Genomic DNA, 24,409 nt, shown 5'->3' with positions numbered 1-24,409 from the left:
ATCGCTGATTATACGGCTGATTTTTTGGATTCAACATGGAAAGTTTTAAAATTTAAACAATTATTGATTGTATTGAATTATGTCAAAGAAGAAGAGGTTTAGGAATGAGCGGGAAAATGAAAACTTGATGCATAGAAGAAGGCCACGTGGCATAATATAGGTGTAGAAATTGGACATATGGCATCCTAAGGAGTCTTTTATTAGAAGAGATATTAGAAGAGATATGTACTCACTTTAGTAGTGAGGTTCGCTTACTACAATACTGTATCAAGTTGGTGGCTCTTATTGGCTCTTTCCTAACGCATATGCGTAAGGCTTTGGTACTAAATTTCATGTATGGGTTAAAACCCTACCTTCCATATTTATCATCGTTTATATAAATTTTAGTGTCATTTATATCTAGGTATTATTTTCAAGGTTCCTTGGGACATGAAATCATATTTCCAATAACAACGTTGGATTTGACGTCTCCATTAAATCGCATCATGATAAAATATAGACTATATTTCTAATATCAAGTCCTCGCAACATACAATCCCCCAATGAAATAGGATCGGATGAGGAATCCATTTTCGTTGAGGAGTGTGAGGACAAATATGAGCCTTTCATCTACAAAAATGAATGGTTGTGCTTTTTTTTTCAGATTTTTTAATATTTTTAATTGTGGACACGATGACATTTTTTTGAATAACCCCAACTTTGTGTGGTTTTCCACTTAAGGGAAATAGTTTCAAAGGCATATTGGTCAAAGTTTTTTTCTAATTATATGGACGAACATTGAAGTTGATGTTTCCCCATTTTTGTCTAAGTTCATGGAGAATTATCATGGTAAATAATGAATCCTTCATGTAAACCTTTGTGTGATATTGTAATCGTTTCTAATTTCTCATGTTCAAGCTTCTTTTTGGTTTAATTTCAATTTATGGCAACATGTAAACTTCTGTTTCTAATTTCTACTATTTTTAGTTTCGGTTTGGTTCGATCTGGGCTATTTGTTGATGTTTATTGTTCGGTTTTTCTTTGATTTGTTGTTGTTAGGTAACTTTACAAGTTATAATGAGTATAATCTGTAATCATATGCAATTTGTTATGGTAAACCTTAAATATAGTTACGATTTGTGATTTTTGAAGCTCTAATTTCATCTTCTTGTCAAGTTGAGCTTCAATATATATGAGATTGAATACTAAGATCAATTCTTTTTAGTTTTTTAGTTTTGAAAAGACTTATGGATGAAGTATTTAGATAAAGGAATCAAAGTGAAACTTAATACAATAATTCTTACAAGGTGTTCAACCTAATGTCTCAAAGAAAAAACATCTTGAAAATTTTGAATTCATAAATATTTTGTGGTTGTTTTCATTTGTTTATATATGTAATAAGCATTTGTGTACTTCCCTGTGACAATGATCATTGGTTTTTCCTTAAATTAACTTGTTAGATAAAATGATAGATATATTCAAAACGTAAAATACCAACAATATCCATTTAATGATTTTGGGTTTAATGAGTGATTTCTTTATGTGTATATGTTTGCATTTTCTTCTTCTTTGTGTTTGCTAGCTTTTCTAGGCTAAAATATTCATTATGACATATAGTTTAAGTTGGGGGAATTACAGTCAACTAGTGTTATTATGAAATCTTTGGGGTCTCTGGTTCTTGTTGTTTCCTATACTTTTTTAACTTAGTATGTGCTTGTGGTTTTTTTTTTATCTTGGGTGTTGGATTGATGTGTTGGTAGGATGTTTTGTATCTTCTCACTAGTCTCATATTGATTTTATGGTGCTTTAAGGAGTATTGAGAAGTTCATAATTTTAATTCAAATATCATGTTATGTTCATTCGAAAGTATACTGGTCATCGATGTTCAAATGTTCAAATATCAACATTCATCATATTGTTTCTTGAGATGATCATGTTGATGTTTAACTTTCAAAATCCTTGAATCTCATAATGGTAGTTGTTTCCAGTTGTCATGGTTGTTGTTCTGATGGTCAAAAGCTACATCTTGTGACGAGGCATACTTTTCAGGTCCTAGTGGTTAGTTGTTTTTTGCAGTTGGCATGTAGGGGTTGGCTTTTCATTTTATAAAACTATTGTTGTTCTAAATAACCCTTAAAGAATCATTCAACTATACTAGGATGGATGCTTGTGCTTTTCGTTATCTGAAATCAGAGGCGGATGCTTTAAGGGGACATGGGAGGCCATGGCCCCCTGGTTTTTGGCTTCCTAATACATGTATATCAATAGCGGTATGTTTGATTTTTTATTAAGCTTTCTTGGCCCCCTCAAGTAAAATAGCTAATCAACTACAAAAAAAATCAGAATAATCAATCACGTAAGAGTAATATTAGAAAAAATATACACCCAAAAATTAATACCAATCCTAAAAATTAGGATATCAGTTGATCAGGAAACTATACATATATAAGAAACCAAAATTGAATTTTGTAATCTAAATTATTAACCCAATCTTTGAAAAATATACAAAACCCTAGATTAAAAGATCATCACTTCCAGAAAATTTGAAAATACTAGAAGAAAATTCTGGCCATCAGAATGCTTAAAGTATGCCAGAATTTTCATCGGAAACAAAGAATACCGACCCCATAGTGTGATCATCACCTGTCTCCTCTCCGTCTGCGTTCCCGTCTCTCCATTTTAGTCTTTAATGTTCGCTTAAGTGCAATCTTCAAAGTAGGGGTGAGCGCGGTGCGGTGTGGTTATTGGCAAAAACCTCACCACTAACCGCAAATGCGGTTAATCCATTTTCAAAACCGCTTGGTGCAGTTATTTTGACAGTGCGGTTTTGTTTTTTTGCATTTCGGTTATTAACCGTATGGATTTGTTGCGGTTATTATGTATGGTTTTTAACCGTACTTTAGAGTTCAAACACTTTCAAGAGTTTAAATATATTACTTGTAGTAATAAAAAACCATAAGTTATAAGACAACTGGCTTAAATTACAAACAACTAATATCTTAAAAACGTTAAATCAGTAGTAATTAACAATAAATATATTAAAATTGTCAAATTTCACCATTTTCCAAAGTTAAACATAAGAAAAAACAAACACTTTTGTATTTTAGAATTTTATCATTCTTTCATCCATAAAACTTGTCTTATTTTTAGTATTTAGTATATTAATAATAAAAAATTGTATATAATATATGCGGTGCGGTGCGGGTTTTTTTTGCGGTTTTTGAAAACTAATAACCGCACCATACCGCAAATTTGCGGTTTTTGAAAAACAAAAAACCTCACCGTCGGTTTTTATTGCAGTTTCGGTTACTCGGTTGCGGTTAATGCGGTTTTTGCGGTTAATTTTAATTGCGGTGCGGTTTTTGCTCACCCCTACTTCAAAGTACAGTCTTCAACTGCTACCAGCAAGGCAGCAATGTCCGTCGCCAGATTTGAGGATTTTGTAGGCTTTATCTTTTTTCTTTTGGTAAGATATAATGTGTAAATGGTTTTGAAAGATAAAGGATTCAGTGTCTACACCAAATCATCAATAATAATGATGGTATGGAAACTAAAAGCTATTCATCTATTAAAATATTAAAAGGATGAAGCATATATGAATAAATTAATCTTATTTAATACTTAATGTTTTATTTATTTACAATATTCTTTTAAACATAAAATTTCTAGTAAATGATTTGATATTTAAACTATTCCATTTAATAGTTTATTCGTATATTTTTGCAAAGCTTTAATTACACTTTCAAAATTTCTATAAAATAGTAATTTGGGGTTATGTGGCATTTCATGATAATGACATTTTCAAATGAAAAAGTGAGTATTTGGTTCGCTTCTGAAGAACTAAATATTTTATATTATTTTTTTATAATTCTATGTATTATATCACTTAAACAAAATACACTTATCCTTTCTAAATTCTAATAAATGAAAGTTTTTTTGCCACTTGTCAATCTCTAATGAGTTGTGACACTTATCATTTTTTGATATTTTTTAAATAAATAATATTCACATGTTAATTTATGGTGTTTTTCAATTTTTAAAATTAAAAATCCACATAATATGTATACTTATATATGTAAACTATCAGATGTAATAAATATTATATTAAATTGCAATTAATATGTTTCTTATTTAAAAATTTCATTCATTATTTTAAAATTTTTTCTTATAAAATACTTATTATTACATTTTAATATTTTATTTTTTAATCAACCCATGTAATACACGAGTTTTACACCTAATACGATTATATTACGAAGTTGAAGTTGTGATTCCGACCCCTCCAATTTTGATGTTTGTGTTCCGCCCCAGTCTGAAATCTCTTTGCTAATAATTTTAGGCCACTGTAGTAAATGGTAGAAATATCAAACTAGTAAAATATATTCATTTATATGATGAAAAACTTAAAAATAATCCAAAATTTTATGAATTATGATCCATAACTTAGAATGATATAAGACTTATTATTTTTTGTGTTTTCTAGGATTTTAAGTTGAAAATAGATCTTTTGTTTAAAAAATAACGATGTTGACTGTGTGTTATTTCATATGAGGCTTATGGAGTAGAGCATATAACGTTGATGTTGATATAGAACCCGAGTCTGATTGTCAAGACGTACAATTAACTAAGATAAGGAAGAAAGATGTTTCTAAGATGATGTTATCTAATTTTAATTTCTGCAAATCTACATTTGTGAAAATTTTGAAGGATTATGATAATTTGACAAGCTACAAACCGAAAATGATTTATGGTGAAGCACATTTGCATGAAGATCTAGTTAAGGTCCAAAGAAATAGACTTCTATGATTTTTTTTCTATTATGAACTTGGTTAATAAACATTTTTTATTTCAATATCTTCCTTACTTTTTGTTGTTAATTTCCTTTTTTTTTATTGTTTGCATGTTAAGTGGTTAAGAAAAAATTATACTTAGATACACTTATCTAGTTTTTGTGAGCTTGGCTAAGGTATATCTTTTTATTTTTAGTAATGTATTTTTCTAATATGAAACATAGTAGTTGTACAAAATATACTTAATAATTCATGTCATATTTTTATGTTATGGATCACATATTTTGGATCTTGTTCTTATGTATCATCTGAATTGTGGATCATGTTAACTAGGTTGAAAATTTTGTCATTAATAACATAATTGTCCATTTTAAGATAATAGTCATGATCTAAAAGTTCATTGATTCCTATTATCTTTCTTGGATCAAAAAAATCTTCATGGATCACTTGTCTTGATCATGATTTTGTGAATCATGTCATGAACCAAAACATTATTTGTAGGATATGATCTAAATATGATATGATCGATAACTTAAAAAGATGACATGAATCATACTTGCTTGATCCAAAACATATTTTTATGGGGGGTTGTCCTTTCAAATGTTTCAAACTATAAAATTAAGATAATCCATAAGAAAAATATTCAAACATTTTTGATCTAATGTGACAAAAAAATGTTATAAAAATAAATAATTATTGTGATTCAACATGATATGATACAAAGTTGTTGTGATTCAAAACATTACGATGCTATAGTTTTAAATCTTCAAATATGTGATGAGCTAAAACTCTATAATGATCTATTTCAAATAGCTTATGCTCCAAAAAATATCATCCAAAAGTTTTATGATCACAACGTTTTATGATCCAATGTTACAAATGATGTGATAAACAAATAAATTATTTTATCTAATCTCAAACAATATAACAAATTAATTATATGACTAAAAAATATTATGATCCAAAACTACAATGTTGCAATTCCAACAATAATATGATTCAAACATGTGATAAACTAAGAAACTTTGGGTCAAAAAAACATTATGGATCACTTATCTAGATCATGATTTTGTGAATCATGTCATGATCTAAAAAATAATTTTAAGATATCATATCCATGACTTAAAAAGATGACATGAATCATACTTGTTTGATCCAAAACATTTTTTATGGGGGATTGTCCTTTCAAATGTTCAAAACTATGACATTTAAATTATCCATAAGAATAATATTCAAACATTTATAATCCAATTTTACAAATAATGAGATAAAAATAAATCATTATTATGATCCAACCTGCTATGATACAAAATTGTTGTGATCAAAAACATTACAATGCTTCGGTTTTAAATCTATAAATATATGATGATCTTAAACTCTATAATGATCCAATTTGAACAGTTTACGCTCCAAGAAAATTATCATCCAAACATTTTATGATCCAATTCTACAAATGAGGTGATAAAAAATAAATGATTTTATCTAATCTCAAACAATATAATAAATCAATTATGTGGTTCAAAAATTTTATGATTCCTAGATATTATGCTCTAGAATTATACAATGTTTGTAGTTCCAACAACAAAACGATTCAAACATGTGATAAGCTAAGAAACTTTGAACCTTAAACATACCTAACTTATGCTTGAAAAAAAAAGTTGTCTTAAAACTCTGAGAAACCTTGCACTTATAATGTTATTTGATGAATATTATGCATCTTAATGGTGGGATGTTAAGCCCACCAAGCAAATTACACCCTTTGATTGCTAAATAAACGTAATATAATGGTAAAAAGGGGTATCGATCCTCGGGGAAATGGTTGTATTCAATCACCAATGCAATTCAATAGAACTAGTGAATTTAAACTAATTAACTACAATTAAACTAAAAGGGGGGTTTTGATTACTTGAAAACTAAAATATTTGAATAACTAAAAACCTTGCAATTAAGCAAGTTGATGAGATGCTCAAAGGTTGGAAATAATTGGTTAACTAAGGCAATTCAACACAATGAACATTTGTGTGTTTATCATTAGGATCTAATACAAAGCTTATCTTTCATCTCAAATTGGTTATAGCAATCATGAAGCATGATATGCCAAGATTCCTCATAGGTAGTATGGAGGTTGGGGAAGCCCACAACACACCTTCTTATTTAAGATCAAGGGTCAACTGAAGCAATTAATCCCAAGAAATCAATTAGCCTTAAGAATGAAGGAATCCCCAATTCCTAGAGGATGTCAAATGCTTACACATCCATAAAGGAGATATGATTCATAAGCTAGAGATGATTTCTACCATCATAAAGCCTCTGTTCTAGATAAATTCAATGATCCAATGCAAAATCAATGAAATAAATCAACTATTGCTCAATGAAATACTAAGCTCATGATCAAAGCATCAAATAAGCATAAGAATTGCAAACTAGAATCATAAACATGGAATAAATTGATAATCAACATAAATCCTTCAAAACCCACAAACATTCATTGGTTTTCAGCCAAAGTCAACCAAATAAGAGTATTAGCCACTCATGGCAACAAAGTAACAAGAACAATAATCTAATTGCATAAAGAAACTACCTAAGATTTGGAAATATGAAAGGAAATGGTTTCTAGCTCCCAAAATCGCCTCTTGCAGGTCTCCAATGGAGGAAAAACGTGAATGAGCCTCTAGATCTGATCCCCAAGGGTTATGGTGTGCCACATGACCAAAATGCCCAAACTGGGCAGTTGCGCGGGTACCCGCGCGACGAAAATTCCACCCGCACAAATGTTGTTGTAATGCTATTGGTCCACCAAGCCACTCCACCCTTCCACTACCAAAGATTCCTTTGGTCCCCCTCCTTGTCCATGTAATTTGAAATGCACCAATCATCATTTAGCCACCAAATGGATGCTCCAAGCCCAAAATTAAAATTTTATGATCCATCTTCACAAACCCAAATAATCCAAGCCAATAACTTTCAAAGCCCAATTCTTCCTCTTTGATTCCGCCAAGCCCAATAATGCCTCGGAAGCCCACTAAGCTCGTCTCCAATCAACCCGCAACCGCAACAAGCACCGAAAAACCTACAAAATATCTCATGCAACATAACAAGCACCCGGTATGATCCATACTAAAGAAAAATAAATAAATTACAATGCATTAATGATAAAAAGATCTAAAATTCCAAAATAAATTAATAAAAATAAGGAAATAAAATAAGCTATCACTTAAAAACCTTGTCAATGTTGGTGTCCCCACCAGTAATAGCATCCGACTTTAATCCATAGTGACGATAAGAAGAGCAGCCTTTAGAGCCAAAATTGCTATGAATTTTGGACATTTCATCACAATTAACCTGCCAAAAATAATATAAATTCATTTTTAATCCCTCATAGTAAACAGTAGAAATCCAATATTAGGAACTGAGTTTATAGTAGATATTGAGATACCAAAGTCACCAATGATGGCAGATGCCACTAAGACGAACCCATGAAAAATCATATTCACTCGATCATGATTTATTGCATTTGATCTTAAAAGAACCAACCATAGAACTAAAAAGGAGGACACCACAAACAAAGATATACATACATCTAGAAACCACCAGATATAAATTTTAGAACATAAGAGCATGACTACAGAGCATGTTCAATCATCAATCCATCAATAAGATCACAAATAACACTGTGAAACTTGTATATTTGCACCCCCACTGGAAAAAAATACACCCAAAAGAAACCCACTAAACACCAAATTGAGTTGAGAAATATGAACACAACTATAAAAATTTTGAACCCTCTTAGGACTTTATAAAAAAAATTCTCAAAATAATGGGACTTTTCTGCATAAAACTCATTCTTAAAATGTCATAGATGATGATTTTTTTTTTAATCACGACAATGTTGAAGCAATGAATGATTGTGCTCAATAAATTATCAATTACAAAACTAGCTTTCTTATTTTTGATGTATCATTGATTTTTGATGTATAAGAGATGATCACCTATGAATCATCTTCCATGGTTGAAACTCACAACTGTTTTCTACAATTATTTAAGGAATAGAAGAAAGTCCTTGTTGAATTCTTAGTTCAAGCTCACATAGGAGTTTTGTAACATATAAGGTGATTAGAATTTGGATAAGAAAGCCTTAAACAAGTAAAGTGGATGTTGACAAACATTCATTCTTGAGTTTATTTTGAATTGAATTTCGGTTTGTTTTTATTTGGATTTTGGTATGTATGCAAGTTATTACATTTTGTACGTTTATAACCATTTTAGCAATTTTCTTCGGATATTTATCAAACGATACATTTATCCGACACAAAAATAGAACATAAATGTAATTTGGTCATTTTTAACAATCAACACAACCATTGAGAGACATAATCAATCAACATGGTTTTAATCATAACTTTTGATTTGGTTAGACATCTGACTCAATCAGATCTAACTCAATCAACAACTATTATGTTGTCTTTAAACTTGAGTATGATCCTCAACTCATATAAATTGATACTTTGAACCGAACTTACAATTTTAAATAAAGCACGAAAAAAATCATATCCACAATAACATGTAAACCTAAATACCAACATTATGACAATTTTAAATTTAGATTGAACTTATGATTTTGAGTAAAGCATATATATCATATTTGTAATTTACTTTTTACTTTTATTCTAGAAGGGTTTTCTTAGGTCCTCTACAGTACCGACAACGAGCCTCGTTGTTGTCCATGTGGCACCCACCCGGGTGTTATGTGGTGAGGATGACGAACGATAGCCGTCAACGATCTTTTCTTTCTTAGCTTTTTTTCTTTTCTTTCATATTTTTTTCTCTTCTTCACCGTGGAGGGTACTAAGGTGGTTTGTGATGGCCGGCCTAAAAGCTCTCTATGACAATTGATGTCAATTGTTCTGTCATGATTTTAGGGTTTTTGACCTTCAAATTTAAATTTGGTTATCGGATTTGGATCAACTCTAGAAGGCTATTATGCACTATGCTGACGTTTCAAGTCTGAACCATACAAAATCAACTTTCTATCCCTGTGCTACACCTTACTCTCTAGTCAGCATGTCTTTCTCCTCATCTTTCCGTCTGTTCTTCCCCAAATTCCCCACTTCTTCCCCAATTTTCAAATCCCTAATTCCTCCTACTTTCCTACTTTCACCACCGAAGAATCTTGTACCTATCAAAACGATAACAATCCAATCGATACCCACAAGATTATCTCCCCCGAATTCGACGTCACCGTCTTCATCGGACCAAAACACCCTCCAACCCATAGAAGAACTCCCCAAAAAGCTGCAAGAAATCGTCAATCTCTTCCAATCCGTACAGGATCCAAGAGCCAAATACGAGCAGTTATTATTCTATGGCAAAAAGCTTCAGCCCCTTGAAGACCAATTCAAGACTAACGAAAACAAGGTCATAGGTTGCGTTTCTCAGGTCTGGTTACGAGCCTATTTCGATTCCAGCAATAAAAATGTGATTTTTGAAGCTGATTCCGATTCCGTACTCACTAAGGGTTTAGCAGCTTTACTGGTTCAAGGTCTGTCTGGTCACCCAGTTCAAGAAATTTTAAGGGTTTCCCCCGATTTCGTTGTTCATTTGGGTTTGCAACAGAGTTTGACACCTTCTAGAAACAATGGGTTTTTGAATATGTTGAAGTTAATGCAAAAAAAGGCCTTGACTTTATATGTAGAAGCTGAGAAAGGGATTGAATCATCAACCCAAATTCAAACCCCCATCAAAGAACTGGAATCTGATTCAAAAATTGAGAAGCCTGTTGAGAATTCGAATATTGATGAATCAAAATCCGATGGTGATTCAAAAAGTGAGAACCCTAACGGTGTTTTGGGAAGTAGAGGACAGAGGATATCAGAGATTTTAAAGAGGGAGCTTAAACCGATCGAATTGGAGGTCAAAGATGTATCATATCAGCATGCTGGACATGCAGGGGTGAGGGGTAGTAATGGGGAGACACATTTTAATTTGAAAGTGGTTTCAAAGGAGTTCGAAGGGAAGAGTATGGTTAAAAGGCATCGACTTATATATTCTTTATTGGAAGAAGAGTTACAGAGTGGATTACATGCTTTATCTATCGAAGCCAAGACACCTAATTAAGATGGTGAAGTGCATTCTTGAAATGAGGTTATACTTTTTGTTTTCCCTTTGAATTGATGTTCTTGCTATGAAACTCACACACCTTTTTGCACAAGATGTTTGAAATACATAATAACAATCTTCATTGCTGTAAGTGGGATAAGACTTGCATTATGTTCGGTTTTGTAGTTTTGTTTATATGCAATGTGAATAAATGTAGATATAATAATGAATCTTATCTAATCAAAACGATAAACCTATCATATGAAGAAGACTAAAAAATGATACAGTTCGACATGACATCTCATATGTCAATTATACGAGTTTAACTTTGGGAAAATGTTTCTAAATAGTAATAAGTTTGACAATTTTAAAGTTTAACAACTCAAATTTTTGTTTTTGTTCTATTTATGAGAAATCAAATTGTTGTAACATGCTATGAAGGCTTATGATGACATGACAGTGAGATGGCAACATATTTGAAATTTGAAATAAATAATAAATAAGTTTCAGTTTTGTTCTATCCACAGTATGCACTGTTCATGCCAGTAAACATGTTATGAAACTCGTATTTAATTGCATTGGAATTATCTCTGATTATAAATTGTTCTTGTTATTATCGAAGGCATCATTCACAAAAAAAAAGAAAAAGGAGTAAATATCATCCTTATTTTGCAAATAACGACTTCCCATATGAACAATGTCTTCTTCCTCTTGGAAATATCGTGTTCATTCATGCTAGCATCATACACAACACCTTGTAATCCGGATTCAGTTGAATCTTTGCCTTATCAGCAAAAGTATTAGTCAAATATCTTCCATGTTCTCACCATGATTAGCATTGTGTCTATGGGTAAACGTAAGGATGTAATCAAGCCAAGTCAAGTCGCTGTGGTGCACCAAATAAATAAAAAACATGAAACTCAAGTCAAGCTCAAATGAGCCTTAATTTTGAATTTGAGCTTATTGAACCGAAACACTTTAAGTCCGTAGTGTATTAAAATTGCAATAGAAATACAAATACATTTAAAGTTTATTCCAATAAAAATAGCAATTGAAATAGGACAAAAGTTGTCTTTGTGCCATAACTCAGGTTGCTTGATAGAAAACACATGTTTATTGTCAGCTAAGAACATGTCAAGGACATATATGTCCTTTACTTTTATGTGCATTGTCACATTGAGACCCACCTTCTTGTCATCATCAATGATCTTCCCAACTTTCGTCGTAAAATGAACCCCATAATCAATAATCAACATCACATAGTTGGTTGATTGAGATCGGGTTATGCTTGAGGCCCTTTACATACAATATTCTAGAGAACTTCAGATCCATAACCTTAAGTCTTGCATTTGTTATAATCACCAAATGTTACTACAAACTAGGCCTGGTAATGTAGCGGGTTTTGACCCTGATCCGATCCAAACCCTTAATAATTATACGGGTTTGAAGCATAGTTTTTGATCCGTTTACCCGTTAACGACCCGTACCCGCTAACCCTTTTATTAAAAGGGTCGGGTATGGATCATCACCGATCCGCTCCATCTATAACCCGCCCGATATAAATTTTATAATTATACATTTATATTTTATACTGCCTAAATTTTACTTTAAATTCCGATCGAAAGTCCAAAGAGAAAAGGCCAAAGACTAAACAATTTATACATAGGACTTGAGGACTCAACTTCTTGACTTTCAGCATTCTCACAAGATTCATGATGTCATTTTATTTATATTTCATCATGTAAACACCAATTTCATTTATAAATCAATAAATTCACTTATCAACTAAAAGAAAGTTTGTAATTTTTATTCTCTATCAATGCAATCGAGGGTCAAAAACCAATTGGAAGTAACTACAATAATGATTTTAATGTCAATCGAAAGTCTTCGAGTATATAATGTGTTTTCTAAATCAACATTTTTTTATTTAACAAATGTGATTTTATGATTTAGGTAAAATGTGTTTGATTATTCAAAAAGACATATGGGTTATGGGACGGGTTTGGATATCTGCTGATTCGGTGGATAAGGGTATGGGTTTAATTATTCAAAACCTTGCGGGTTATGGAGCGGGTTTGGATCGGGTTTTGGAATTTATTAAAAGGGTTTGGATCATGGCCGATTCGCTCCAAACCCGCCCCATTGCCAGGTCTACTACAAACCTGTGTCATTATCATGTGTTTGGAACAACTACTCTCTAAATATCATATATTCTCTTGCCCCGGTGACACAATCAGAAAGAAGATTAAATACCTTTAGGAACCCATTTAGGAATGCGTTTGATTGAGACGGAAGGAGAATGTGAGAAAACATAATAACTTTCATTAGGTAAACAATTTAGAGGGTTTTCTTTTTTTGTCCATTTTTTTTTATTAATTACTTTGACATTTTCAGAAAGTCTATCTCCTTGTTCATGTGGACAGTTAGCGTCTTAGCGGTCATCCTAATGCAATCTTTCACTACAACTTGGGATACTATCATTGTTAGTTGCGGTTGAGTCGTCTACTTCACTAGCTAATACCTCAATCACCTTCTTGCTTTTGGAGATTGGTGTGTGTTTTTATGTGTGTGTGTGTGTGTGTGTGTATATATATATATATATATATATATATATATATATATATATATATATATTAGTTGCTCAAGTTTTAAATTTATAAAACTGATTTTATTGTAACCAGACTAATAAACACACTAGGCAGTGTATCTAATCGTGCAATCGTATAGTTGTGGTAAGGCCAAGTGTCGAACACAAGGGGAATGGTGAATTAATTTTGAGTTTTTGATTATAGGTTACACTAAACACTGAAAAACAGTAAGAGGGGTTTTATGGAATTAAATCTCAAATAAACAACTAAACATCAAATATCGATAAACTGACTGAAGACAAGTCTCTTTAGGTACTTTGGTTTAAACTGGATTTCATCTCAAAATATTGGCTAACGACTAAGTGCAATGATTATTTATTCATTACACAATGATTCCTAATATGACTAGCATCATGATCAAACTACTAATCCTTTGATTTTAACACAATTATTAATTCAGTGATAAAATGAACAAACAATTATGCAAATCAGTGTTCAGTTCGTATTAAGCAAGATTTGATCTTTATTAATCCTAATGATCATAGGAATTAAATCATGCATAGAATGATCATCTACTCATGTATACACATTAAAGTTCATCACCTTATTTCCTAACCCTTGGTTTTGATCTAACTCTAGTCATAATTACCAATGATCATGGACAACTATGATTCAAATTAATACAGTCAGAATGATCATCTAAACTCTATTAATTTAACAATAGGGAATAAAGTAACAATCTTTAACACATATGGATCTTGCAATCAAACTTGACAAATAAATTAAATAAGAATAAACAATTCAAATAACAATTAATCCATAATCTCGAAATTCATCAAATCATAAACACAGAATAAAGGGTTTTAACAACCAAACCAGAAAGTAAACACATATGGAATCACAATGGAATGCTAATCATGATCAGAACAACAAACCAAATGATTTTTGGCATGGATCCGCTCTCTAATCCTTCAGATCTTCGCTCTTGTCAACTTAATAGCCTTACGGCCACCTTCTAGACCCTTAAAACGGCAGAAGAAGTGTTTCTTGTCGACCAAGGATGGATAAAAGTCGTAATCTCCCATTAGGTTCACCAAAAATTGCATTATATAGGTTTTCTACCGACTTACGTACTTTAGGCGTACATGGACTTATGAGGGGCATAATTCATAAAATTTGCGTAGACCCGTTGCCACCTAGCATACAGGGTTAGGCGTACTCCCCATTATGCAGTATGCTGGGCGTACTCCCCATTATGCTGGGTGTGATTGGCTTCCTCATCCATTCTCTTCCCTTTTGCAATCCAACTCCAATTTCTAGCATTTTCACTTCCTTTCCGCTCTAGCAACAAATTATACCTGTAAAATATAATTAATGCATTATAAATACCTTTTAGTTCTAAATAGCATCAAAACATAGTATAACATAATAAGAAAACGCCATAAATATATGTATAAAATAGACGTTATCAGAGATCAAGAGAGAGGATCTCACTTTACTTCTTTTTTTCATATCTTTAATATTGTCTTTTCTTTGAGCCTTTTTCTATTCATAGTCTCTTAACTTTCCAAACATGCTTTGAAGATCCATGGTCTTAATCTTCTCACTATTCTTGAGGATATCCACATGATGTTCCCAGCTCTCGTCGATAGAGTCATGAAATTTGAGAACAAGGACAGAGTTGGGTTTGGCTATCTTAAACTTTCTCATGTCATTTATTAGACAGTTAAAACGATTAAAAGTATGAGTTAGAGATTCATTCTTGAGAGCAAAGAAATACTCATACCTCTTATTCAAACTATGATTTTTGATTGGCATAAACTTCCTCAGTTCCTTTGTATGATATTTTTAATGTTTTTATTATCTATTTGGTTATGTTGCAGTTTTCAACTATAATTGACTTCATAAAAGCAAGGCATTAGATATGGCAGCACATTCTCTAACATCCAAATTCACTTTCTTTTTATCATCTTCTGTTCATTGATGTATTTGGTTATGCATGGATTTGGCTTAAGCATTTCATTCAACCATTGTGCTTATGGGAATGTATATACCTTCTGTTAATGTTCCATTCATGATGTAATCCATAGTTTCTAGAACCATCATGGTTTGCTTAACCATATAGAGAAGTTATTGTCATCGAAGGGTGGACATGTATTAGAGGCATGAGATTTGAAGCTTGAATAAGTTGTATTTGTTGAACTTGAGAAAGATATTGATTGAATGAGGAACATAATGATTTGGAAGATTCTAAATTATATTATATACAACTTGTTGGTCTCGTACGAAATGATTCAATCAATGTAACACACAATGAATACTTCGAAAATTAAAGTATATTAATCAATTGTTTCAAATTTATAAAGAATGAATCAAATAACTTATTATAATTTGACACACTCTAACAAAACACCTTACAAAGAAAAAAAATAGTCAAAGGAAGACATACAAAAAATAAAATCAAGTACTTAAATAGGTTCTGATGATACGGGAAATCTCTAAAAATTAGAGTCTTCCACTGTGACATCCCCAAAATCATGGCCAGAAAAGACCGGTTTCATTTATGTTTTTAAAATAATTTCAGAGTAAATTCATTGATTAAAAGAGTTGCGGAATTTATCCCCAAAACAAAACATGATAAAATAAAGTTTATCAAAGCATTTCTTAAAGAAATGTATTTTTATTATATATCAAAACTCGGGATGTCATGTTCCGATACAGACACAAAAGCATAAACAATAAAACATAGACCTTACACAGTTTTATACAACTACTGGTCTATAAACAAAAACATCTTCACAGGTTCTCCAACTTATGCCATCGCGCCACTACCTGTAATACAAAGAAACTGAGTGGGTCAGGCCTGGGAGCCTAGTGAGCATATAGGATTTTCAACCCATTCCCGTTATCCTCACTTTACGTCCCTATGACAACAACTATTACAAGGGACCTAATCTAGGATTTTTCATCAGGACGGACACTACCGCAGAGGGGTTTCCTCAACAATGAATGTCCTAAGGCAACCATGAGGGGGATAGAATACAGCGAATGAACACCCAAGTTCACCAACACCTACAGCTTATAAGCCTGCTAGCATTCCACAGAACTGTCTAGAAAAGTTTGTGGTTGTCATCCATATTCTGCTGAATGACTAGATCACAATCACATCGAGGCCTCTCATTATTTTTATTTCATCACACATCACTATCTACCCATGTTCTACCCAACATATATGTAGATAAAATATAAATATATATATACAACATAAAACATGTATAAAACATTCAACCGATACTCATTTCAAATAACACATAACATATAAACACATAGCACGTATTTTATGGAAATACTTTGTATTTATATGTTAGAAGAAAGTAAATACACACTCACTTGATCAGAAGATGATCGGACAACACTACGGCTCTAAGAGTAGTATTTCTTCGGTGAAACTGGGAGATCTTCACAAAAACCGGGATTTACGCGGACATAGTTTCGGCTCGGAAATTTTAATTCTCGGGATCTTCGGGGCTTCGGGACTTGCTTCGGGTCTCGGGATTAATACCGGGGCTTCAGGGGTAAAGCTTGCACTTAAAACGAGGTAAAACGAGTGAGAGAGAAAGAAATGAACAACCAAATTCGGTTGGGGGTCAAGTTCTATTTATAGGGCTGAACCCTCGTGTTACGTTGGGCGTAATTCGCAAGTACGTGGGCGTAATGCCTCTTTCATGCGTATGCTGGGCGTACCAAGCCTTACGTTGGGCGTAGTTCGGATAAGACTGCTACGTGACAAGCTTTGGGTGGTGCTACGCGGCTCTCTCTCGTACCACACAAGGACGAAGTATGTTGGGTGTACTCAAAGGTTACCCGGGGCGTACCCTTCGAATCAGATGGGTTGAGTCACGGATTCGGGTAATATCCAAATAAATAATTTTATTTATATATTTTAATTATTTAAAAACTTCATAAAATCATATCTTCCTCATACGAGCTCCGTTTTCGACGTTCTTTATATCCACGCGTAGGTGAGACTAAGCTCTACAACTTTCGTTTAGACTCTGTCGGCTAATTTTGACTTTATTTTTATTATATTATTTTTAGTAGGCCGAGACAGGAAAACTCCGTTAGAAATTCATAACTTCTTCATCCGACGTCCGTTTTCGTCTGTCTTTTCATTGTTGGACTACTATCGACGAGATATTCGATTCTCGTTTAGATTGTTTCGGCCAAATATCACTAGATCTCTATTTCGATATTTGGGTTGCATACTGCTAAGTCGAAACTTCGAAAAATCATAACTTCCTCATACGAAGTCAGATTTAGACGTTCTTCTTATGCACGCTCTCGGTTTAACTTATTCTACAACTTCCGTTTAGATCACTAAGGCTAAATATCGCTCTATCGTAAATTCACTATTTACGTCACGCAGTGTCGTGCCGGTTCTGTCGCAAAACTTCGACAGGTCATAATTTCTTCGTTATAACTCGAATTTCGGCATTCTTTATATATTCGGAAACTTTTCCACGACCACTACCACATCATTCATAGATATCGGGTTTATCTAACATTTCATTTTGATGTTTATTTTTATCATTAATTCATTTAAGTCACACAATTAAGCACAAAATACATCTTTATTATTTCAAAATGGGTTACAAAGGTTAACCTAGACTATTACATTGTCATTAATATCAAGCCCAGAAACACGGGTGTTACATCCACAATATAAGGAAACTAATCATTATCCATATTAGGATATATCCCATTCACTAAGATATTGTGATTCATCCTTTGAAAACACATAATCGATCAACTGCATGTCTTCAAACAATTATGGCTAATAGCACCAACTCGCCAAGCTAATTGATCCATGGTTGGTAAAGTAGATGGTTGATGAAGTGTTTTGACTCATTAAATCATTGGGTTTGACTCTAACAATAAGTATTTATGCAAAGCTGTCTTGTCCTCCAAGAATACATTGAATCATGGTTGGGAACGATTTTATGTTATTTTATTTTATTTTCTTTTAAGCTGTTATTAGGTAGTTTCCTTTTCGTTAATTAGTTTCCTTTCTTTTTGTAATAGCTTGTAAGGCTATAAATAGCCCCTTTAAAACAATGTAATTGAAATGAATAGTTAATTGAAGTTGAATTTTGAAAGTTTGTTCTTACTTTCTTGAATTATTGCATATAATTCAAATTGTCGTCATTGTTTGGGACGTGTTTCTCATTCATGACTCGATTTCAAGGCAATAGGTCTTGGCTTGTCATTACATATCATTTAATGGGTGATTTCCTGATCTTGATAAGAATTCAAGTTAATAGGTCTTAACTTGTTTCACCCGATATTCAATCCATAGGTCTATTATGTTGACTATCAAATTTATCCTTTTTGGTTATTCTCTTATCATTCTTGTTCTTATTTTTCGTTGCGTTTATAAAATCAAAAAGCTCAAAAAGAAATCACCCCCCCCCCCCCGCGCGCGCGTATTCGTATCATCTAACATATGTTGAAGTGGATGTTAGGATATTTATGAAGGTGGATAAGGTTAAAAAGATAGTGAAACGGAGGAAGTGGAATTGGAAGCTTAGGAAGCGGAGGTGTCATTTTTGAAATTTGGAGGAAGAAGTCTATAGTGTGGAAGAGGTTTTGGTGCATGTCCATAAAGTGGTGAGAGTACTATACATGTGTTTTTGAATATAGGAAGTTGTATATGTTTTTTGCAATAAGGGGAGGGTTTTTGTTGACAATAGTATATAAGAGTGTTGGTAGGTCTTATGAAGGTAAGGTGATGGTAATGTGATGGGAATATTTTTAGAGACAAAAGTATGTAGAAGTTGAATAATTTTTTAGAAATAAGTTGTGTGTAGATGGAATTATTGTTGTCGATAATAGAATGTGAGAATTGTGTATTTAGAAGATGGAAATTTTTGTGCGGATAATAGGTTGGAAAAGTTTAGTTTAGGTAGTTTTGAGATTAATATAATTTCTTATGTAATATATTGTCAAAAGGTCTCTTATTTTAATATAAAAGCTTTTGATGTTAACCATTTATCCATCTTGTATGTCATATTTTCAAATGTGGTCATTTTGATAATTGGTAATACAAATATGAAATTATATAGTATTGTTGAGTTATGTAGGTTTTTTGTTCAAATATAATTATCCTTTTTTGCCTATGTACTTTATTTGGTCTAAAAAATTGAAATAATAGCAATGTACCTAATTGGTGTGAAAAAATAATTAGCAATACCAATGTACTTTATCATGAACATAAATAATAGCAATGTACTTTATTTGGTGTGAAAATTCAAAGAAATTTGTATCGGTCAATTTTTGAAATTATCAATTCAAATTTCAATAAAGGTAGATGTTGGTGATAAAAAATGATGGACACGAACACGATCCGGAATGTTATGTGGACAGACACATGTTATGCCACATTGGACCAAAATGCCATATCATCTTATACTTTTATCGAGACAAATAACATTAGAGCAAGCCAATGTGGGACTAGCCCATTTGGTAGACTTTGCTTCTTAGATTTGAGGTCTCGAGTTCTAACCCATACACTTGACAATTTCATGATAATAACTTCTAATAATGTTGTTCAAAAAAAAAACATTAGAGCAATAGTAGAAAAAAAATAATCAAATACTAAAAATGTATTTGATTTACGCAATATTTACTCTAAAGTCTTGGACTATTTTTATAGGGTTGGAGATCACTCCACATTTCCTCTTGCCATCAATGTGGGACAAAATATTCATATTTCATTATAGCAAATACGAACATTTGATCAATGTGTTGATTTGACGTTCTAGTTTTCTTTACGAAAGAATTAACTGCAAATGCACTCACTCTCCTCCTTTGGCCGAATTTCATTAGGAAACATTCACAAGAAAGATATCAGCATCAGAGCAGCTGATAGCTATGCACCTAAATTTAATGTCTATAAAACTCAAACTGTTGTCAAGCATGGCCATTGACCAGCAAAATCAATGTATGTTATAAAGTACAGATTTCAAAGTAGGAAAAACAAGGATTTAATGTTACAAAGTACACATCTCAAAAGAAAATTTGTAATCTCATAATTAGCTTGGAATTTTGGAACAACTGATATGATGTTTAGCCTCCAAAAAGATAACCAGCTGCTTGTTCTTCATTTCCATTGAATAGCTTCAGAGCTTGTATGACTGAACTTCTATCAAACCCCAACTCAACAAGCTTCACAATTTTGGCTTCAAATTCAGCTCCCTGAAACCCACAACATACATTTTTAAAAAATATATATTAGAAGACATACATTAAATCATTAACAATTGTATTAAAAAAAAAAAAAAAAAAAAAGTAACTCACATGTGCTGGCCCGCTGCTGGCAGGTCCTGCAGGTTGTGATCCGGATGCATCCTGAAAATTTATATTTTTTATAGAATCGTGACATCATTTTTTTTCTAATACTTTTTTAACATTATTTATCCAGACATCACTTAATAGAATAAAAGCAAAAAGGTCTTACTCCAGAGCTAGAGGCTTCCTTCAATTGTCTCTCCTCATCCAAGTAGCGATTCGGGATGTCCTTTTCTGTAAATTAATTGACATAAAAGGTTAAAAATGTCATTTTTCACAGGCCACAACACGAATATGAATGAAAAAGTTTGTAACCTTGCAAAAAGGGCACAGAGACTTCGCCTCCACCAACTCTCAAGACATTGTCTTTTAAATCAATAATGCATTGATGCTTACGCAGCATATCCAATCCAAACAGGAATTCCATGTTGGGAGAATCCAACACCAAAAAGGAACAAGGATAGAAGATATTCCCAATCTACATTTTAAAATTACATTTTTAAAAAAAAATAGCAAAAAATGTGAAATGAATTTAAAGCAAGAATTAATATTACTTTAATTGGTGCCACATGAATCCGACCAAGGATCTCTGACTGACCAACTCCTTGAGCAATGCCCTTGTAACGGTTGTCTAAAAGCCTAAGCAATCTGAAAAAGACCATTTTACCCTTACGCTCCAGAAAATAAATTTCATCGATTTTAACATGAAAGGATAAGGAAAAAGAAAGAGAAAAGGATAAATAGGTAAAAGGTTAATGTCTTAATACAATAAGCCATGTTTTATTGAAGTCGGTCCATTCCAGATTAAAAGTCAAAAAGAAAAACTGAAATTAAGAGTATGATGCCCTAATTAATAATGGGAAAAGAATGCATACCCCAAACGCTCAGCACAGCTTTTTGATATTATAGTTGACTGTGCTCCACTATCAACAAAAGCCTGAAATTTAATAAGCAATTACTACTCAATGATACATATGTTCCAAAGAGTTTAACAACACAGGAATCAAATTATAAAAAATGATATAGCAGTTGGTTGGTATTTGGTATTTGGTATTTGGCATTTGGTAATGTAAAACATGTCAACATAATATTTTATAATCATTACCTTCATGGGAATGCCATTAACTTCCATGTCAACATATAACATAACCTGAGAAATAATTCAAATAAGTGTTAAGACTTGCAATGAACTAGATTTAATTGTATAAAGGTGGTGTGCTTAAAACTTAAAATACATAACATACCACTTTTGCAAAAGCTTCAGGGTTGTGTTCTAGTGCAGCAGCCCAATTCTCATCAATACCTTTCTGTAAAATAATTCAGAATGAGTTTATGAGCAATTACCAAATATTATATAATATTTTCACAGAGTGAGAAAAATTAAAAAATGATAAATAGATCCACATCCACACACCTGGCGGATTGCAGCTTCAATTTTCTTTTGTGCCTCCACATCAAAAGGGTCTGCATAAAGTAGCTCCTGTGTTTTGATTTTTTATTTTTGATTTTGAAACAAACAAAATAACCATGAACAGTGTTAATAGATACAAAATTACACAAGATATCTGCAAAAGTCTTCCTAAAGCAAACTACCATTAATGCAGGTAATAGCCTAAGAGAACACAAATATGGAGCACCAGTACAGGAGAATTCCTAAAACAAATCATAGAGCAACTTGACCCCTATTTCTTACAAGTTATAGGAATTTCATCCAGATGCTAATTAGGTAAATTTTCCAAAGTAAAATGTCTTATGGAGAAACAACTTGAAAGTACAATGCTATAAGTGGATTGAATTTTCAATGCATACCTGTTGAAGCACACGTCTTCACAATCAATTTGTTAACTTTAGGGTTAAACGCCAAAGGGCTAAATGTAAGAAATGCAAAAAAAAAAAAAAAATTGCTTATTATAGCTTCTCACTCTTGTTTCTTTATATTACACCATTGTACTTTCAATTGTTTTTCATATTATGAAATTGTGCTTTGAAAGAAAATTGTTTTGTATTTGAATGACATTGCTATAATTGGGTAGATTTTTCTAGGTTCACTAAATATAGGCTCAAATGTCTAATTGATATATATGAAAGAATGATGGCAAGCTTATAGAAATGGAAGGAAGAGACAAACAAAAGAAAATTTCATAAAAGGTTAAGAGCTTAATGCAAAAAAGCATCCTTTTCCTGACTTTCTCTATTAAGTCATTTTTGCATTAAGACAAAAAGAAACAGTATAAGCGACTTACCATCTCTTCCTCCTGTTGCCTACGTAACTCAGATCTCTGACGATGTCTCATCCTTAAAATGTCCTGCAACTTATTCAGGTCATTCCCAAGAACAGCTTGAGCCAACTCAGGATCACTCTGTTATTCACATCAAGGATCAGGAACACCACAACAGAAATGCAAGTGTGAGCAGACAATTACAATTTTTACCTGAAACAATTGGGCCATCAAATTCGAATTATTCCTCACTTGCTGCTGGAATGCAGCTGCATCTGCAGCAGATCCATCGGGATTTAACCTAACTTCATTGCTAGAACCCCTGAATTTGATGATATATCTATAAGAAACCATCATCACTGGATGTCTAAATCAAATCTAATTAAAAGCATACCTTGCGGAAGAAGAAGAAGAAGGACTGGAAACCATCATCACTAAATCACCATCTGTAACACCCAAACGACTCAGTGTCTCGGAATTCCCCATCTCTTTTCCATTGTACAGCAACTGTTGTTGCTGAAGTGGTACTTGAGACTACAAATGAAACGATGTATGTGTGAAATTTCTAGTGAAGTATCTAATTTAACCCTTGACAAGTACAAACTTAGAGATCAAATATCAGATTAAACCCTCGTTTGGCAACGATGAGTTTGGATAAAGGTAATTACTATGAGTAAATTCAAAATCTCACCTCAATTTCAAGCAGGGCTTTCAAATTTTCCACCTGTTGACACAATAAAGTTGTAATTTTTGAGATGGGGCCATAATCAAACAATTAAAACAACCGAACAGAAAGTTTTCTAGGGTTTTGAGAGGAAGTATGTAAAGAAAGAAAGAAATTTTACGGATTCGTCGCGATCCACTTCCAAAGTAATAATTTGTTCATCGGCCGTCATTACAGTGATCTTCATATCTTCAGCGATTTGATTGAAACTTCTCTACGAGGATTTGCTAATTTACTGTGGTTTCTTGTTGAAGGTTGTTCTTGTTGACCTCAACAAAACCCGGGATCACCAAGGGTTTTAAAGTGATCACCATTTATCTTTACAGCCAATAATTATCCTTAATAAATATTACAAATAGGATAATCACACAAAAAAAATGTATTATTATAAAATAAAATTAACACTAATTTATTGAATTAAAAAATGTAATGTATTATTATAACATAAAATTAAGACTAAATTATTGAATTGGTACATGTGTTTTATACGATTATTTTGAAAGGAAAATGACAAAATAATCTAATTCTATTATTAACTTTTTAAAATTTAAACAAAAGATTATACTAAAATAGTTATGTTTTTTTTTACCGATAACTCTTTGGAAAAAATTTGTCATCTATGAAAATCTTTGAAACAACATCGTTTTAAGATTTTTTTTTCTTTTG

At 32.3% G+C, this 24,409-nt stretch overlaps 2 protein-coding genes across 2 annotated transcripts; one reads left to right on the top strand and one right to left on the bottom strand.

The window, feature by feature from the left end:
* Window positions 1–9,639: 9,639 nt before the first annotated feature.
* LOC145062800 (sufE-like protein 1, chloroplastic/mitochondrial) lies at window positions 9,640–11,060 on the top strand. The gene has a single exon (XM_079010393.1). It carries the CDS (start codon window positions 9,750–9,752, stop codon window positions 10,881–10,883), a length of 1,134 nt encoding a protein of 377 aa, XP_078866519.1. The 5' UTR covers window positions 9,640–9,749; the 3' UTR covers window positions 10,884–11,060.
* Window positions 11,061–20,344: 9,284 nt separating this feature from the next.
* DDI1 (ubiquitin family protein) lies at window positions 20,345–24,039 on the bottom strand. The gene is made up of 14 exons (XM_079009898.1): window positions 23,865–24,039; window positions 23,711–23,743; window positions 23,414–23,553; window positions 23,233–23,341; window positions 23,044–23,160; window positions 22,215–22,280; window positions 22,045–22,107; window positions 21,906–21,950; window positions 21,676–21,737; window positions 21,355–21,448; window positions 21,116–21,278; window positions 20,970–21,034; window positions 20,810–20,860; window positions 20,345–20,707 (listed from the first exon to the last, which is right to left on the bottom strand). The coding sequence occupies exons 1-14, from the start codon at window positions 23,928–23,930 to the stop codon at window positions 20,579–20,581; spliced, it is 1,203 nt and encodes a 400-aa protein (XP_078866024.1). The 5' UTR covers window positions 23,931–24,039; the 3' UTR covers window positions 20,345–20,578.
* Window positions 24,040–24,409: the final 370 nt, after the last annotated feature.

Source organism: Lactuca serriola, chromosome 7, assembly GCF_051521515.1.
Source record: "Lactuca serriola cultivar US96UC23 chromosome 7, Lser_US96UC23_V15, whole genome shotgun sequence".
Lineage (NCBI taxonomy): Eukaryota > Viridiplantae > Streptophyta > Magnoliopsida > Asterales > Asteraceae > Lactuca > Lactuca serriola.
Note: the sequence above shows the minus strand (reverse complement) of the source record. Positions and strands in the feature narration are given on the sequence as shown.

Coding starts and splice junctions, on each gene's coding strand:
- LOC145062800 (XM_079010393.1), top strand. CDS start 9,750: ATGCACTATGCTGACGTTTCAAGTCTGAACCATACAAAATCAACTTTC.
- DDI1 (XM_079009898.1), bottom strand. CDS start 23,930: ATGAAGATCACTGTAATGACGGCCGATGAACAAATTATTACTTTGGAA. Junction 21,279..21,354: donor TTCATGTGGCACCAATTAAA/GTAATATTAATT, acceptor TTTAAAATGTAG/ATTGGGAATATCTTCTATCC. Junction 20,708..20,809: donor CCAGCAGCGGGCCAGCACAT/GTGAGTTACTTT, acceptor TGTGGGTTTCAG/GGAGCTGAATTTGAAGCCAA.